General features: G+C 31.4%; 4 protein-coding genes and 1 long non-coding RNA gene across 7 annotated transcripts; 3 read left to right on the top strand and 2 right to left on the bottom strand.

Moving 5' to 3' along the window:
* Positions 1 to 436: 436 nt before the first annotated feature.
* On the top strand, positions 437 to 7,952 carry LOC123706190 (endoplasmic reticulum-Golgi intermediate compartment protein 3). Its single transcript, XM_045655357.1, has 8 exons — positions 437 to 836; positions 1,034 to 1,192; positions 1,451 to 1,590; positions 1,767 to 1,840; positions 1,918 to 2,083; positions 2,459 to 2,648; positions 7,494 to 7,695; positions 7,776 to 7,952. The coding sequence occupies exons 1-8, from the start codon at positions 743 to 745 to the stop codon at positions 7,909 to 7,911; spliced, it is 1,161 nt and encodes a 386-aa protein (XP_045511313.1). The 5' UTR covers positions 437 to 742; the 3' UTR covers positions 7,912 to 7,952.
* Positions 2,695 to 3,334, bottom strand: LOC123706192 (reactive oxygen species modulator 1). Its single transcript, XM_045655360.1, has 2 exons — positions 3,112 to 3,334; positions 2,695 to 3,024 (listed from the first exon to the last, which is right to left on the bottom strand). Exons 1-2 carry the CDS (start codon positions 3,243 to 3,245, stop codon positions 2,916 to 2,918), a joined length of 243 nt encoding a protein of 80 aa, XP_045511316.1. The 5' UTR covers positions 3,246 to 3,334; the 3' UTR covers positions 2,695 to 2,915.
* On the bottom strand, positions 7,714 to 9,653 carry LOC123706191 (transcription termination factor 3, mitochondrial). Its single transcript, XM_045655359.1, has 3 exons — positions 9,038 to 9,653; positions 8,279 to 8,493; positions 7,714 to 8,190 (listed from the first exon to the last, which is right to left on the bottom strand). Exons 1-3 carry the CDS (start codon positions 9,541 to 9,543, stop codon positions 7,913 to 7,915), a joined length of 999 nt encoding a protein of 332 aa, XP_045511315.1. The 5' UTR covers positions 9,544 to 9,653; the 3' UTR covers positions 7,714 to 7,912.
* A 455-nt stretch (positions 9,654 to 10,108) lies between these two features.
* On the top strand, positions 10,109 to 11,408 carry LOC123706193. 2 transcript variants are annotated; one of them, XR_006753380.1, is made up of 3 exons: positions 10,109 to 10,148; positions 10,606 to 10,800; positions 11,248 to 11,408. It is a non-coding gene; the product is annotated as an uncharacterized LOC123706193 (long non-coding RNA). The 2 variants fall into 2 exon arrangements; XR_006753379.1 differs by lacking the exon at positions 10,109 to 10,148 and adding an exon at positions 10,489 to 10,504.
* A 3,265-nt stretch (positions 11,409 to 14,673) lies between these two features.
* LOC123706187 (alanine--tRNA ligase, cytoplasmic) lies at positions 14,674 to 18,810 on the top strand. Of its 2 annotated transcripts, none has more exons than XM_045655355.1 (2): positions 14,674 to 14,778; positions 15,771 to 18,810. In XM_045655355.1, exon 2 carries the CDS (start codon positions 15,784 to 15,786, stop codon positions 18,691 to 18,693), a length of 2,910 nt encoding a protein of 969 aa, XP_045511311.1. In that variant the 5' UTR covers positions 14,674 to 14,778; positions 15,771 to 15,783; the 3' UTR covers positions 18,694 to 18,810. The 2 variants fall into 2 exon arrangements, with proteins under 2 accessions (XP_045511311.1, XP_045511310.1); XM_045655354.1 differs by having other exon boundaries at positions 14,732 to 14,897.
* The last annotated feature ends 72 nt before the right edge of the window (positions 18,811 to 18,882 follow it).

Raw genomic sequence — 18,882 nt, 5'->3', positions numbered from 1 at the left:
TGTATTCTGTGGTGGTACCACGGTTCCGGTTCCGTACACATTTTACCACACTTTAATATATTACTTGCTCTGTGGTTTCACTGTGTCACAAATTGGTCACAAATAAACAAGTGATAACTGCGTTAAAAACAACCGACTTCAAACTTGCACTTGCAAAATTTACAAATACCTACAGACAAAAATGCTCATAAAATAAAAACTACTGGGCCTATCCGAATAAAATTTTTATGGGACCAATTCGACACCATCCCGCATCGAACAAAAAAATAATCACGTAAATCGGTTCAGAAACCTCGGAGTAATCGGTGTACATACATAAAAAAAAAAAAAAAAAATATACCGGCCGAATTGATAACCTCCTCCTTTTTTTTGAAGTCGGTTAAAAAGTGACTGTGACATCTGACATTGCTAACTTATCAATTCCTGCTAACGTCAGCCGGTATCTATAGTTCCATGGCCGGTATATAATTCGGTAGAAATAAATTTTGTGTATAAATCTCAATTCTCACATAAATCTAAATTATATATTTTATAGCAAAACATTAAACAATATAACCAGTTATAAATAATTGACTGGGAAACTTTGCTTAGGTGAAAATAACGTCAGACAGTAAAAATCTAGTGCATTGTGTTTTTAATAGTTTAATTAAGGAAAAAATCGATTTAACATTAATTCTTAAGCGATATCTCTGTGAAATAGACGTCTATATACCTATTATTTCATCTCATATTAGCTAAAAATATGTCTTCACAATTAATTAATAAGTTTAAGCAGTTTGATGCATATGCAAAAACTCTAGAAGACTTTAGAGTAAAAACAGCGACAGGTGCAACAAGTACGTATTTTGCGTATTTTTCTTCAATTTGAAATAATACAGACTACTCAATTTCTTGTTTAGTTGTCGTTTCTATTAATTTTGATCCATTGGAGTAAAATTTATATATTGTAGCAATTTTGAAAACAAACAATGTTTATTTCTCAATATCTCTACTATTACAAATAATAATTTAAAAATACAATTTCCCTTTCCAGTATCACTTATTGGCGGATCTGTAATGTTTCTGCTCATATTATCTGAGTTACATACATACATGTCACCAAATATATCTGAAGAACTGTTTGTTGACACATCCAGAGGACACAAAATGAAAATTAATTTTGATATTATTGTTCCTAGAATATCATGTGATTGTAAGTACTTAGTTTTAATTTTTATAAATGTTTTATTATTGTGACTGTTGGGTAGATGTACAATCCTGGATAAAAACAATGAATCAATTATTTTATTGTATCTAACTGTACTTAATGTATCTACTGTAAATGTATAAAATATATACTCTATTCTTTATTAATAAACAATGAAATAATATTTTCAAGTTACTGAAGCTAGTGATGTCTGTTTCAAAAATACACAATACATGGTAACTTAATTATTATATTTTTATAAAGATCTAGTCTTAGATGCAATGGACTCATCTGGTGAACAACATCTACAAATGGACCATAATATATACAAAAGAAGATTAGATTTAAATGGTAATCCAATAGAGGAACCCAAAAAGGAAGAAATTGTGATTTCAACATCCTATGTATGTACATTTTTTCAAGTATTATGTATTCTACAGTTTTATTGTTATCATTTTGAAACCTTATATATAATTATGTATTAATCTATATAAAAAAAATAATAGTATAAAATAATATAACTTTATAATCTGTTACTAAAGAAAATTAATTTGAAAATAAAATGAAGACTCCATTTTAGGTTAAAAGTAACTCCTCAGAAATAGCTCAAGTAACTTGTGGTAGTTGTTATGGAGCCGCCTTCAATGAATCTCAGTAAGTTTAGATAATATATTTTGCATTTTTCAGTATGTTAACTTTTCAAATTAAATTAAATGTTTCCTCACTTTAAGGTGTTGTAATACATGTGAAGAAGTTAAAGAAGCATATAAAATAAGACGATGGGCTTTACCTGACTTGGCCACAATTGAGCAATGTAAGAATGATGAATCTATAGAAAAAGTCAATCTGGCTTTGAAGGAGGGATGCCAATTATATGGCTACATGGAAGTTAACCGGGTAATTATAACAAATGTCAACAACATTGGGTTTTTTAAGTAATTTAAGTTTATTGCCTGTTATCCCAAAATATACTTGAGTAATATTATGATCTATAACAGAGATATCTAGTGTTATAGTTTAAAGTTTTATTAATATGCCACCATAAATTGCATGCCTTGATAACAACAAGGTAAAACAAAAATGTTAAAGATTGTATGAACGTGATTGTTTATTTTTCACCCAATACCTGATTGAATATTAAAAAAAAGCTTGCCAAATTGAATTAGGAGCTATGAGAATTTAATAATCATGTAATATGTTTTAAATATCATGACTGTAGTAAATAGTAACAGATAAAACTTCTAATGTATTGAATAAACAATTTTATTGCAGGTTGGAGGAAGTTTCCACATAGCACCAGGAAAAAGTTTCACTATAAATCATATTCATGTTCATGATGTACAACCTTATTCATCATCAGTGTTTAACACTACACATATAATAAAACGATTAAGCTTTGGTTCAGATATTAAGAGTGGCAATACTGCACCCTTAGACGGAGTAACTGGCTTAGCAAAGGAAGGTAATTCTTATGATGTTCTTAAGATGATTAATAAAAAAAGTAAATATAAATGAACACATCTTATATAATATCTATTTATTATGTAAGTCTATAACTACCTAAACGAGAATGACTAAAAAAGTTAACACTTAGTATTCAAAACACAAAGGGTTTCATTTTCAAATCAATATACCATCACTTATAATAATTATTCTCCGTGAGCTTTTCTTTATGAATCAATAAATGATAATAGGAAATTAGTTTATGTACAATCACAAAATTTGCATATCAGCAACGTATTCCTGTTCCGATTGCCATAAATGTACCAAATGTTCCCCCTCCTTGCAGCATCACTTTACCCACAGAATGAACCAATTCCCTTCCCCTAGCGCCATACCTGAAATTGTAAAAATATATTTAATAAACTTTTGCATGAAAGTAATACTTACTTTGCAAAATGAAATGTAAAATGAAAGTTCTTAACCTTAATGCGGTAAATCCTCCGAATAATCCACCACTTGCCATTCCAACGCAGAACCCAATCATGAAGCCCATTTTCATTTTGTCAAAACATGATGGGCCTTGGTTTTGATACATACCACCAGGTACGGCTGGCATCTTGCTTAAAATTTAATTATAAATGCAAAAATCGACAAAAGTTGAGTAAACTTCGCGATTACGAATAATGATACTTGATAGTACACCAACTGTCAGTGATGAGTGACAAATGACAATTCACAATTGACAGCTAAACATTTGAAGGCGAGGTCTATGTTTTTTTTGCATATGGCCGCACGAAGATGTGTCTATTTGTAGGGCATTGCATATATTTTGTAAGAAAAAAAATCCGGAAAGGGTTTTACGTCTAAAAATCAACTACATATAAATGAACACTTAATCAAGGAACTACGAGACAGAAAAAGCCGCGAAAAAAATGTAATTTTTGCTGGTTTCCCAGAATCGACATCTCATCATAACTCAGAGGAGAGGATATCTAAAGACAACTACGAAATTTTAAAAATTACCTCGCTAATAAGTTCAGACCTACCGAAGCCAGTAAAGATATATAGAATTGGCAAGTATTCACCGGGGAAAAATCGTAGAATAAAGGTTTGCTATGACACAATTGAATCTGCTAAAATAATCCTACGTAACAAAAATAAACTACCCAACAATATTAAAGCTTTTAGTGATCAAACGCCAGCTCAGGAAAAATATCTTAAAAGTTTACAGGATGAACTAAACCGTCGCATTGGTGAAGGAGAAACAGATCTCACAATAAAATACGTTAACGGAATGCCTACTATAAAGAAAATTATGTCAAAAAACTAGAAATAAATTTAAAGACAAACAACCAAAATATCAACTCCTACGAAATACTAGACAGCTATGAAAATTTGCAACTCTCCCGATCCAGGCTTAGATTTATATACTTCAATGCGCGAAGCATAAGAAAAAAAGGTAAACTAGATGAAGTAAAATGTATCCTGAGCTCATTAATAAAACCTATCCACGTAATTCTAATTACTGAAACTTGGATAAATTCTGATGCGCAAGCTTCAGAATTAAATATTGATAATTACACACATTATTTTAACTACCGGACTGACGCAAGAGGAGGTGGAGTCTCAGCATACATCCACAACGATTTAAAACACAATCTTATTGAATCACGATACGAGGAAGGGAACAATTACTTATGGATAAGTTTAGAACGATGTAAAATTGATGTAGGCGTTATCTATAAACCGGGCTATACTAACTGTCAAAAATTCCTTGAAGTGTATGAATCGCAATTACAACAAAGGCACAGAGCTATTATTTTTGGAGATTTTAATATCGACTTGTTAACAAAAGATAAAAATACCAAACTATACAAATATACTCTTAAGTGTAATGGACATATATTACTCAATAAACTAACTAAAAAATACAGCACAAGAGACTCCTCAAAAAAATCTATCATTGACCATGTAAGTACGAACCTTCAAAATGATAATTTTCATTTCGCAATAATAAACTCATGTATTTCCGACCATAAGCACATATACGTAGAATTAAAAAAATATTTACCCCCAAAAAGTGTTAAAACTCAATATAAAGCAATTAATTACGAAAGATTATCATCCCTGTCTGACTCCATAGTTGATACTGAAATAAACAAAGATTATACAATATTAGAAAATAAAATTAAATCTATTATAGATAAAAGTAAGATTACTAAAACTAAATTTCTAAATCTGCCCCGAAAAGACTGGATAAACAAAGCAATTTTAACAGAAATTAACGAAAGAAATTTATTATGGTCTCAACTAAAAAACAACCCTAAAAATAAAAACCTTCAAATAAAATTTAACACTCAAAAAATAAAGGTAAAAAAATTTATTCAAGACACAAAAGATTCTTACTATTACCAAGAATTTACAAGGAATATAAAAAAACCCAAGAAATTATGGACTTTAGTAAATAAATTAGCTAATAACAAAACTGTAAAATGTACTTTACCTACTAAATTACTTATAAATTCTGAATATATTACCGAGCCAAATGAAATATGCCAGATATTTAATCAATATTTTTCTACAATAGGATCTCGTCTAGCAAATTTAATACCCCTACAATATCAAACCAACTCTTCCTCAACCTTACCTAAATCACCATCAAAAAAGTACGAATTATCCACTTTTGATCCCTGTACACCTAATGAAATTTTAAAAATTATAAATAACCTTAATTCAAACTGTAGTACAGGTCTTGATGGTATTACCACAAAAGCAATTAAATGCATTAAAGAAAAATTAAATCATACCTTAAGCGATTGTTTCAACCAAGCTATAAGTCAAGGACGTTTTCCGGATTCGTTGAAAATAGCGAAGGTAACTCCTATCTATAAGAGTGGTTCAAAATTTGAACCTGGTAACTATAGGCCAATTTCGGTGTTGCCAGTGTTGTCAAAAATATTAGAGAAAATTTTACACACGAGATTAGAAAAATATTTAGACTCATTTAATTTTATTTCAGTGCGTCAATACGGTTTTAAGCCAAAAAGTAACACTCTGTCAGCGACTATAGACCTGACTACTAAAATAAAACAGAACATTGACGCAAAAAATTTAGTTTTGGGAGTATTTATTGACCTACAAAAGGCCTTCGATACCGTTTCTCACGAACTTTTAATAAAGAAATTAGCATCCATTAACATTACTGGTAAAGCACTAGACATGCTGAAATCATATTTAAAAAATCGATCACAAATCGTTAAAATAGATAACTACAATAGCATTCCCTTACCAATTACGTGTGGCATACCACAAGGTTCGATTTTAGGCCCATTGCTTTTTTTAATTTATATTAATAATTTACAAGATTTAAAACTAAATGGTCATCTAACACTTTATGCGGATGACACCTGTCTGTTTTATTTTGGTCCCTCTATACATGACATGATAAAGCAAGCACAAAATGATTTAAATAAATTAAATAAATGGTTTCAATACAATCTACTAACAATAAATATATCTAAAACGTGTTATATTAAATTCAAAGCTCAGAACAAAATTATTCCACCACACGCTCCACTTAAAATTAATGGTGTTGTATTAGAACATAAAACCCACGAGAAATACCTAGGTTTGCGAATCGACAGCTCTCTAAAATGGAATTATCACATCGACCACCTAAAAAATAAATTATCAGCACTTCTTAGATCTCTGCGTAATATCACTTCTTGCATTCCTCATAAATTACGCCACACCATCTACAACACGTTAGTCAAACCTCACCTAATGTATTTAATAGAAGTATGGGGTAGCGCTTACAAAAATAAATTAGCGCCACTACAAATTTTACAAAATAAAATTATTAAAACCATTTTTAAATATCCTTTTTTAACTTCTACAAATAAAATCTACGACGATACTAAAATAATGAATTTAAAACAATTATACTTTTATAATACGTGTATGTTCATCCACAAAGCGCTACATAAAAACATAAATACAAATATAATATTCTCAACATCAAATCGCCACTATCCTAATAGACGAGCTAGCTATCTTGCCCTCCCGAAGATCCGAACGAATTATGGAAGGCGAACGGCAACATACGAAGGAGCACGTTTCTATAACGGATTGCCAAGCAAATTAAAAAGTGTAAACTCATTCATTGTATTCAAAAAACAATTAGCGAAACACATCCTGGAAGACCACACGCTCAAACTTTGAATGCAATGAATGAGTACCTAACCTAAACTTATGTTTATAGTATGTAACTTACTCTAAATTTTTATCTAACGAATGATATTTTTTATAAATACCTATGTTTAAAATTTAAGTTTCTCATGTAAGTGACTTTATGTCTTAATGGGAATAAATGTCTTTAAACCTTAAACCTTAAAAAAAATATTGCGAATAAAAAAAACAAAGTGTGTATAATATTATGTTTCCGGATTGAATCCGTATTTAATTTCTAAAATCGCTCGGAGGTGTGGGAAATAAATATATTGGACACATATCCAAGGCAATCAATAAATTGCCAAGTATTTTCTAAAGAGCTGAGCGAGTGTACCGCGGTAGCGGCCGACAAGTGCCAGAATCCAATTAAGGGATATACACACTCTCACATGATATGCAATAATAAATAAAAATAATTGTTATTGGGTTCTTCCAAAAGTAAACTTTATGAATTTTGATGATTATTTTGAGATTCAGAAACAAACACGTAAACAATGTTATTTATTTATTTTACATAGATAAAAAATACATTTTTTCGTACAACACTTGAAATGTATACATTTCCTAGGAGTTGTATACAAATACTAATTATAACACATTTCTGGTAACATGTTACATTTTTGGTTTATTTCAGGTGCTGTTATGTTTCAATATTACATTAAAATAGTACCAACAATGTATGTTTCACTTGACAACCAAGTCTTGCATACAAATCAGTTCTCAGTTACTAGGCACCAAAAATCTGTCTCTAATGTAAATTCAGACTCTGGTATGCCAGGAGCATTTTTCAGTTATGAACTATCGCCCTTAATGGTGAAGTATACAGAAAAGGAAAGGTAAATAAATTATTCAAATTATATTTTTTAAGTTTGCCTTTATTATATTATATTCATAATATTATATATTTTTTTCACAGATCACTTGGACACTTTGCAACTAATGTATGTGCAATTGTTGGAGGAGTATTCACACTGGCTGGTATTTTTGATTCACTTCTATACCACTCTCTTAATGCTTTCCAAAATAAAATTATGTTAGGCAAGGCTGGATAAATTATAATGTTTTTAAGAATGTATTAAAATCATCTACATTACTTTTTGCATATTTTTTACAAAATTCTACATCTGTATCGACACACAGAGCTGTAATTGGTATATAATTTTCTTGTGTTGGATTATATTGTGCTCTTCCTAATTTCTTTAAAAATAAATGTCGCTGTTTGACAATAAAGTTCCTATATTCTAATACATTAAGATTTTTTATGATGATTTCATGTGGAATTTCTATTGTATTGTGTATATAATTAAACCTTTCTAGTAATGATCTCTGATCTGAAAAAAAAATATGAATTCATTATTTTTTTTACAAAAATATGGAATGGAAAATGAGTAAAAATCTATAAAAGTAATCATCACTTACTCAACATAAACAGTTTTGGTTTATTCAAAATAATTGTTTTTGTCTCCTCTTCAGTAAAGCCCATTTCCTCTTTTATGACAAAAGTATTTGTTCTGATGTGATGTAAATTATATGTTATCAATCTGGGTTGTTTTGTGGCTAGTTCTCTTACTTCTCTCCCAGTCAAACCAAAGCTACTTTGAAAGAAACCTAATCTTTTATCTATTCTAATTGTGCTGAAAAATTAAGAGAATATATCAATTATTTAGGTGTTCAAGGGATAACAGAAACTCAAATATATTTAAGATGACTACAATTACAAAAACATACAAATTCTACATGTTCTACTGTATATACATTGAATATTTTTTTTTAATAATACTTCAACATCAATACTTCTTAAAGCCAAAAATATAATTTTTAGAATTTTTGTCTGTATGTATTGCCGGGCTAAACTCCATATATATAAATATTATTCAAAATACTGAAAAACATATTTATATGTTGTAATTAATCCTATTAATATCATTAAAATACCATAAATTGTTTCAATTTTTAGTAGTATCATAATACTGTGAAGCATTAGTTAAAGAGTTTGTTGTTTGGCTGAAAGCTCAAATTGCAGAAATCACAGGTCCAATTTGAAAAAAAATTACTGTTGGATAGTCCATTTATCGAAGAAGGCTATATATAATTACACTAATAGGAGCGGAGCAATGCAGGTAAAACCACAGGGTACAGCTATTATAAATTTACATGTATGTTCACCAATAAACTTACCTATACATTAACCAGAAAGGATTTTTGCTAATAATATGTTTAATCTGCTGTAAATTAAAATATTTAGATTGCAAGTAGTTAATTCGCACTTCTAAGTCTTCTATGGATTCACAGAGAATTAATGGATTTTTGGTTATAAATTCACCAATACATTCTGCATTCACATAATCTTTCAAGAAAAATATATGTTTTTTAACATCTCTGTCAAAGTTTAATTTCAATATTTTTTTCACAATAAATGGTTTCTTCTCAATTTTGGCTAAATTTACATTCAAATGAACGAGGTTCTGCAATAACTCGGAATTATTCACATACGCAGCCAAATTAAATGATACCGGATGATTCGGTGCAAGTTCGGATAAATCATCGGAGCAGGTATTCAATACAGAATTATTTTGAATACTTAAATCAGTAATTTTCGATACACCACTACAGTAGTAACTTTTCTGTTTTAAAGTTACTTTAAGGTTATTTTTAAATACTCTTACAAAGAAAGACAAATTCATTTTAAGATTCTGCACACTTGAAACGATAAATGTGACAATTATTTATCAAAGTATATACATAAATTGTTTTAGTTAAAAAAACTTAGGAGTACATCTCAAGTTTCAGCTAGACTGTCACAAAGACTACTATGTATATTGGACTGTCAGACTCTTTGCTGACATCCGTCATCTACAATGACTAAGGAATCCTATGGACAGGGCATAATGTTCTATACAAACAACTGATTATACAAATATCATGCATTTCGATACCGAAATAATAAAACGAATACTGTCTCTTTCTAACTAATGAATATTCTGCTAAGTGAAAATATATGACTATACGTCAGTCAGTGCTAATTCTATACCGTTTGACATTTGAAGTTAGCTCAAATACCTACTGTGGCCGGGCGCCATTTTATGTTCTCGTTAATATGATGTACATGCTCTGTCATTGCTCCGTAGTAAACATTGAAAAATATTGAATATTTTTGTGATTGTGACAAACATTTGTGTCTAAAACATATAGAGTGGTCAAGGACAAATAGTGGCATAATACCAAAGCGCAGTATTGTGGGATGTGGCTCCGGAAAGAATAAAAACTAGAAAAGTTTGTCTTTGCACCGGTATGTATACGTTTTGACTGAAATATTAGTTATTACTTTGCTGATTTACTTATTTTCATGTATATTGAATTGAGGAGTATTCACAGACTATGTTCAGTGTAAAATTGTTACCAAATATAGCTTTATTTTGTATATTTTCGTTCTAGTAAAATAATGAATTTGGGTGCTAGTGATGACTTATAATATCGACATCAGCAAAATGTTCGATGAAGACGTGCGTCTCCCAAGGCTGTGTCATTAATCTTAAGAATAGTTGCTTTGGTGAATACACTTCCAAAATAACAAATTAATTTTGCCAAGAGCAGCAGAAGGAAAAATAAAACACTTAAATTTACCTATTATGAATTTTAACTTAAGTAAGATTAATCGCTTTTATAGTAGGTACTTTAAAAATGTATTTATAAATAAGTCAGGTCAGGACTAAAATTATAATAACCTAAAAATTCATTTTTTGAAGGTTACCAAGAAGTGAAAATAGAAAAGGAGAATGGTTAGAAGCAATTGAAAATGAAAATATCAAGCCAAATGTAAAGGATATAATATCATAGTATGTTCCCTACATTTCCCCGAAAGTGCTTTCAATAGAACAATGGATGTGATTAGTCTGCACGATGATGCTATACCAGTATGTCTGCCGCTGCATTCACACAGGGTGAGGTTTTTATCTGTAGACACGTGATGTCTTCCAATTTACTTTTGGTCTTTTTATTTAGATTTAGGGCTGTCATTTATAATCTAACGTTTCTCCTATTTTGAAGGAGGCCTGTGAACAAACTGAGATGGTTTTATATGATTTTTTGAGTACAAACTTGGGTGATATTTGGTTGTTGAAATGTTATTGACTGAGGGAAAGTGCAATTTACTTTAAATACATGGGGTGTTTTAAGTTATTTTTCTATTCTTTATAAATTTATATTTATAAAGCATTTCAATGCCATAAAACCAAAAATATAAATTCAAGTTCCGCTATTGTAAGCCCTAATGTTGATATTAATTTCAAACCATCAGCATTGCCCTTTTAATTAAAATGTATTGCATTTTAGTTTAAATGTAAAGTGAACAATGCTAGTTAATGTAAACTGTGACATTTCATTTCCAGGTACCAGTTGAGCCTCAAATCCCGAACTCAAAAATGAACAGAGTGTATCTGAGTGCATTCCAGGCTACACAAAATAGTTTAGCTCTATAATTTTCTCTATTATTATATATTATTGTTTTTTTTTGTCTATTATTTATAAATAAATAAATACAATTACTGTATATTGTGTTGTTCATCGTAATAAAATACTATTATATACCTATATTAGTATATATTATGTTGTTTCATTATATTACATTCCTCAAAACTGAAATTACCAAATTGTAAGTCTACCGTAATCCTTATATCGAAGTCAAAATTGAACTGGATTTATCAAATTATACAGGGTTAGCTATCTTGTCCGGCGAGGTTGCTGGTGTTTTACAAGTAACCCTGTATAGGTGTTACCGTCACGAGCAGCCATCGTCATACTTAATTTTATTAATTGGCATTGTCATTTTTTCCATTTGTAATTTTACTTCTATGTTTTGTACAATAAAGTTAAAATAAATAAAAAAGAGTGTGTGTTTATGTACACGCGTTACAAGTTACGCGCCAAAAGAAGTATAACTTCAAAAAAAATATATTAATATTATTTTTATATCGATAAACATAATAATGTTTATCGATATATTCTCGGCACTAAACACCGCCATGTTTTGTTACAAGCAATATGGCGCCGGCCACACTTTTTTTGTAGGTATGTCACTTCCATGTGATTCCTTATTCATTGGTCATCTACAGCTGATGACAATGACTTTGAGTTTTGACGTTTTATAGTGATATGTTGCCACTTGCTAGTGCCAAGTTACATGCATAAAATTAGATCTATAGTTTAGGTAGGTATGTGTAACATATAATTATAATATTACTAGCTTACCGCCCGCGGCTTCGCCCGCTTTCTCTTGACGATTTGAGATTTAAAATTTCCTATCAGTCTCAAGTTGGATCGAACTGCACATTGTGTGTGAATTTCATTATAATCGGTTTAAGTGGTTTAGGAGTCCATTGAGGACAAACATTGTGACACGAGATTTATAATATATTTAATACTAGCTTTCCGCCCGCGGCTTCGCCCGCGTTTTCATAGAAAACCCCGCATAGTTCCCTTTCCCGTAGGATTTCCGGGATAAAACCTATCCTATCTCTCAAGTTGGATCGAACTGCACATGGTGTGCGAATTTTATTATAATCGGTTATGTGGTTTAGGAGTCCATTGAAGACAAACATTGTGACACGAGATTTATATATACTAGACTAGATTATATTTATTTTAAACTAGTTTCTCTGGCTTGTTTGCCAGTTTTTGATCCAAGTCAAAACTTTAACAAGGCAAAAATCTTTAAAATTTATTCATATTGGTGTTTAACTTCTTATCAAGAATTTTCGTAACTTGAAAGAAACCAATTAAATGTATCAGGAAATAATCGAATCCAGGAAAAAATTCGAATTACTTGTTTCCCTCTAAATATATAATCAAAGCGCGCGCCCCGTCCATTATTGGAGATTATTTTCGTCTATAAGAACATAGAAGATTCGTACCTACTTTTTGTTGAGGACTGTCATCCGTATATTGGACAATTTATATAATACTAGGTTTCTGCCCGTGGCTTCGCCCGCGCAGTCAAAGAAAAACCAGCATAGTTTCCGTTCCTGTGGGATTTCCGGGAATGCGTCATTTTCCCGGGGTAAAAAGTAGCCTACGTCCTTTCTCGGGTATCAAAATATCTCCATACCAAATTTCATGAAAATTGGTTCAATAGTTTAGGCGTGATTGAGTAACAGACAGACAGACAGAGTTACTTTCGCATTTATAATATGTAGTATTAATAATTATAATACACTGACCTCTATAACTATACGCTGGACTGGCTATCCCATACAAAATGACAGCTATTTGCTGTGCCGATTCAAAGCGCCCCCGGTGAAAGTTCTGAGAACTAATAAGATTACAAATTTCGTCGCTTCGTTTTGTTTACACAGGTTTAACCTCTGGATAATCTGAGTCTGAATCAAAAATAGTGTCGGTAATATTTCTATCATTGTAGTTGATATCAGAAAAGTTTTTATCGATAATAAACCATTTGTTTTACATTGATTTTACATCACAAGTATTAGTTCCATTCCCCCTCACTGGCCTCACCCACAGGCCTCACCGTTGCCGTCAGCGCCAAAATGGCGATTTTCAAATAGGCACAAAAAATGACAGCAGTAGCCTGTCCAGCGTATAGTTAAAGAGGTCAGTGTTATAATATTAATAATTAAATACGGAAGTATGGATAATTATATCTATGAATACGTCAATACATCTATGAATACGTCAATTGAAGCATTGGGAGCAACAAGGGCGTTCGGTAGGTACCCAAAGTCCGTTTTGATGTTATTACATCAAAACATGCACAGAGCCATCTAGTTTTGTATCCCAAAAACTAGTTTAGATCAGCCGCTTTTTGATGGCGTGAGAATCAATAATGTCAAAGGTGGCACCACGCCCTTGTTGCATAGATATCAAAAGTGCGTTTAAATTCGAACACTTTACGACCTGTCTGCAGTTTGTAAAAACTTATTGTGTAAAAAATGATTGAAACGAGTGATTCAAGTGACTTAAGATCAGATGATGACATGAGCCCCTCAAAAAAAGGGGAAGAAAGAAGGTGAAGAATGAAAACATGTGGAAAAAAAACGTGCGAAAGTTAGAGAAGTTTATGTGAAGAATATATATCAGCTCAAGGAAAGAAGATACCTAAAAAAGTTTTTAAACATATTACCACGTGTTGTTCCAAAAAAATGAACAGAGAAGATTTTTTTGTAACTTTTGGAACATAGGTGACAAAGCGCAGCAAGATACCCTCATAATGTCGTGTTTAGAAAAAGTGTTGAAGTTGAGAGAAAATGTTGGGCCTGATAAGTTGAAACGAGATAATGGAAATACTTTTTAACAGTAGACGGATTAAAGATAAACATTTGCAGAAAGTTATTACTGTCGCTACTAAAAATCTCGGAAAAACGGTTAAGAATAGTCCAAAGTCCATTTTGATGAATCTGATTAAAAACACGAAAGTCAGAAAAAAATGATTAAGTTGAATATTTGAACGGTGATTGTAATAAATACACATTAACTTACATTTCTTATTTTATTTTCTTTAAAAATCAATAGCAAAATTAACGTCCTATCTGTTTTACCAGTTGGGTGCAACAAGGGCGGATAACACAAGTTAAAAAAAATTGATTTTATGATATTTCTGATTGTTTTAAAATAGTCATAATACCTTAATCTTTTTGCTAAATCATGGGACTAAGAAATTATACAGTAAATTTAAGTCAAATTATAAGTATTAAAATAATGTAAGGCATTACAACTTTCATTATAATTTTTCTCGAAACTCTATTTTACAATATACGCCCTTGTTGCACCCAATGCTTCAATTGTCATTTGTCACTGTCAGACGTCAGTTTTGATCAGCGGTGTAGACGTTGTTGCATTGCCGCAGGCCGCTGTAGGTACTTTCATTTACTTTATACCAAGTACCAGTTACCGCTCACCACATTCAGGTACTTCGTTGTTCTTTCTCTGTAGCTGTACGTGATTATTGTGTTGTCGTGTACATATACGTGGAGCCAATTTTGTTCAAAATATCTAAACTGTACAAATAATCTTTTTATAAAATAAGGTAACCTACAAGATAATTTTATTCTTAACTTTTAATATAAATCTACTTGTACATTTATTCAAAACATATGGTATTTTCCTATTTGAATTGCATACTATAACAAAAGATTTTATTTATGAATGTATGTCATAATAACATTTAGTAAATATTATAATTAGTGTATTTATCAATAACTGATGTAATATCTTAGTTTTAAAGTTCATACCTACTTATTCATTAATCTTATGATTGTATATTAGGGTCAACCTTTCTTATACATTCTAATGTTTATTACATAGAAGTTGATCATATGTATTAAAAAATAGTAATACATATAATGTTTTACATTTTATATTATTTTATAAACTTATTCATAGTATTTGTACACATACTTATTTATTATATGTAGGTATACATATTTGCATTATACATCTTCCAAATGAAAGATCCCATATGTCTACTTTTAAGAAGCACAAACAGAGGCCGATTTTGTGGTAATATTCAGAACATAATGAAACTGGCCTCAGCTACAAATTCAATCAAAGCCAATTCATCAACATTTAAAAAATTAACTAGATATTTTCGATGACAAATAAAAAAACAACAATACAAATTGTGATAGGAATTTTTAACTTGGTCTTCTACCCTTACCTACATTACTTATGTTCAAAAGGAAAATAAAATGAAAGTATAAGATTCTCATATGCACATTATGTAATAAAAGTAGCAACTCATATGAATAAACTTCTTAATGATGAGTCATATCATTCTGTCTAACAATTGACTATTTCACAATGGATTTATTTTACATAAGATATAATATTTACTTTATAGTATTTTAACTCCCATTTTGACTTAAAATACTACTTGTGAATACTATGTTATTTTTTGCAGGTAAACCACAGCCATGGATACTTCTATGACAGGCAAGGAAATTCGTCAAACATACATTGATTTCTTCATTAGCAAAAGTCATAAATATGTCCATTCATCATCCACAATTCCACTTGATGATCCCACTTTGCTCTTTGCAAACGCGGGAATGAATCAATTTAAGCCAATATTTTTGGGTTCAATTGATCCAAACTCTGACATGGCTCAATATGTGAGAGTTGTTAATACACAAAAATGTATTAGAGCTGGTGGTAAACATAATGACTTAGATGATGTTGGAAAGGATGTTTACCATCACACATTTTTTGAAATGATGGGGAATTGGTCATTTGGTGATTACTTTAAGAAAGAAGTATGTGCCTGGGCATGGGAACTTCTTACTCAAGTTTATAAGATACCAGCAGACAGGTTGTATGTCACATATTTCGGTGGTGATAAAGCTTCAGGGTTAGAACCAGATTTGGAGTGTAAAAATCTTTGGTTGAATTTAGGTCTTCCTGAATCTCATGTAATCCCAGGAAGTATGAAGGATAACTTTTGGGAGATGGGGGAAACTGGACCATGTGGTCCCTGTTCAGAACTACATTATGATAGAATTGGTGGACGAGAAGCAGCTCACCTGGTTAATATGGATGATCCAGATGTACTTGAAATTTGGAATTTAGTGTTTATTCAATTTAATAGAGAAACTGATGGATCATTAAAATTATTACCCAAAAAACATATTGACTGTGGTCTTGGCCTTGAACGTTTAGTTTCTGTTATCCAAAATAAAAGTGCAAATTATGACACTGATTTATTTGTGCCTTTATTCAAAGCTATTGAAATTGGGACAAAAGTAAGACCCTATTCAGGAAAAGTGGGAGCTGATGATACAGATGGAATAGACATGGCATACAGAGTGTTAGCTGATCATGCTAGGACTCTGACTATTGCTTTGTCAGATGGCGGATGTCCAGATAATACTGGCAGAGGTTATGTTTTACGAAGAATTTTAAGACGAGCAGTTCGTTATGCTTCTGAGAAATTAAATGCAAAACCAGGTTTCTTTGCAACATTGGTAAATACTGTAGTAGAGATATTAGGGGATGTATTCCCGGAAATACGAAAAGACCCCGAGTCAATTATTCAAATAATAAATGAGGAAGAATTGCAATTTTTGAAAACACTTACGCGTGGGCGAAATTTACTTAATAGAACAATAGAAAAATTGAATGATTCAAAGGTCATCCCTGGTGATGTGGCTTGGCGGATGTATGATACATATGGATTTCCAATCGATTTAACGTATTTAATGTGTGAAGAGAGAGGTTTAACAATTGATATGGAAGCATATGAAAAGGCAAAAAAAGAGTCGCAATTATCATCACAAGGAAAAGCCGCGGGCCAAGAAGATTTGTTGGCTTTGGATATACATGCTATAAGTCATTTAAAAGACACTGGTGTTCCAACTACAGATGATTCCCCAAAATACGACTATATTCCATCAGCTGCTGATAAAGATGCGAAGTATGAATTTAAAACCTGCAAAGGTACAGTTTTAGCTTTAAGAAAGAATAAACAATTTGTTGATCAAGTTGTTTCTGGTGATGAATGTGGAATCATTTTGGATCGCACAAGTTTCTATGCAGAGCAGGGAGGCCAGATCTTTGATGAAGGGTTTATGGTCAAAGTAGACGACGAGAGTGTGGAATTTACTGTTAAAAATGTTCAGGTTAAAGGTGGCTATGTTTTGCATATTGGAAAAGTAGAAGGATTACTCAAAGTTGGTGACACTTTGTCTCTTAACATTGATACCGAAAGACGAAGACTGGTTATGAACAATCACACTGGAACTCATATTTTAAACAATGTTCTAAGAAAAGTTCTCGGAAACGATGCTGATCAACGCGGATCTTTAGTAATGCCTGATCGCCTTAGATTTGATTTCACGAATAAAGGTCCTATGACTACAAAACAAATAAAAGACACCGAAGATCAAATTAAAAACATCATTAACGATAATAAACGTGTGTATGCTAAGTACACTAGTTTAAGTGAGGCCAAAAAAATTAATGGTCTAAGAGCAATGTTTGATGAACAATACCCAGATCCAGTTCGCGTAGTGTCCGTGGGAATACCTGTTGAAGAATTGGAAAATAATCCCGAAGGTCCCAATGGGTTCGAAACCTCTGTGGAGTTTTGTGGTGGATCCCATTTACACCAAACAGGACATATCGGAGATTATGTTATCGTAAGCGAAGAAGGTATAGCGAAAGGTATCCGTCGTATTGTAGCTTTGACAGGACCAGAAGCAGTAAAAGCTATTAACAAAATGAGTATTTTGGAAAATGAAGTTAATAATATAACTAATTACATTAAGGATCAGGGTGACAATCTCAACCAGAAGGAAACCGTGAAAAAAATAGTAGAGCTTACAAATGAAATTTCACAAGCACAGATAGCATATTGGAAAAAAGAAGAGTTAAGAACGATGCTTAAAAATTTGAAAAAGCAACTCGATGATAAAGAACGTCTTGCAAAAGCCGCTACAATTAATCTTGTAATTGAAAAAGCGAAAGAAATATGTTTAAACGAAAAGTCGTCTGAAGTGATTGTAGAAGAATTAAAAGCTTATGGAAATACCAAGGCTCTAGATGGTGCTTTAAAACAAGTAAAACAATTGCTTCCAAACTCCGCAGCAATATTCTTTTCAGTAGATGACGAGTGTAATAAAATATATTGCTTAGCAGCAGTGCCTAAAGGCTTAGTGGAAAAGGGATTACTTGCTTCGGAATGGGTACAATCTGTTGTAGGAATTATGAATGGCAAAGGTGGAGGCAAAGCAGAATCAGCTCAAGCCTCAGGAAATAATTCTTCGTGTCTTAATGAAGCAATTAAAATTGCTCGCGAATTTGCTATTTCTAAAATATCGAGTTCTTAAATTGATTCATGAATTTATAATAAATATGTAAGGGCACATAACATTTATTAAATTATTCTGTAACACATTGATGTTCAATAAATGCTTAACAATGAATACAAAATCTTTTATTATCTATATTCTATACATACATTACAAAATATTATATTATATTAGGTGCAGACGACAAAACCGCAATGAATGAAAACA

This window comes from Colias croceus, chromosome 3, assembly GCF_905220415.1.
Source record: "Colias croceus chromosome 3, ilColCroc2.1".
In the NCBI taxonomy this organism is placed as follows: Eukaryota; Metazoa; Arthropoda; class Insecta; order Lepidoptera; family Pieridae; genus Colias; species Colias croceus.
Note: the sequence above shows the minus strand (reverse complement) of the source record. Positions and strands in the feature narration are given on the sequence as shown.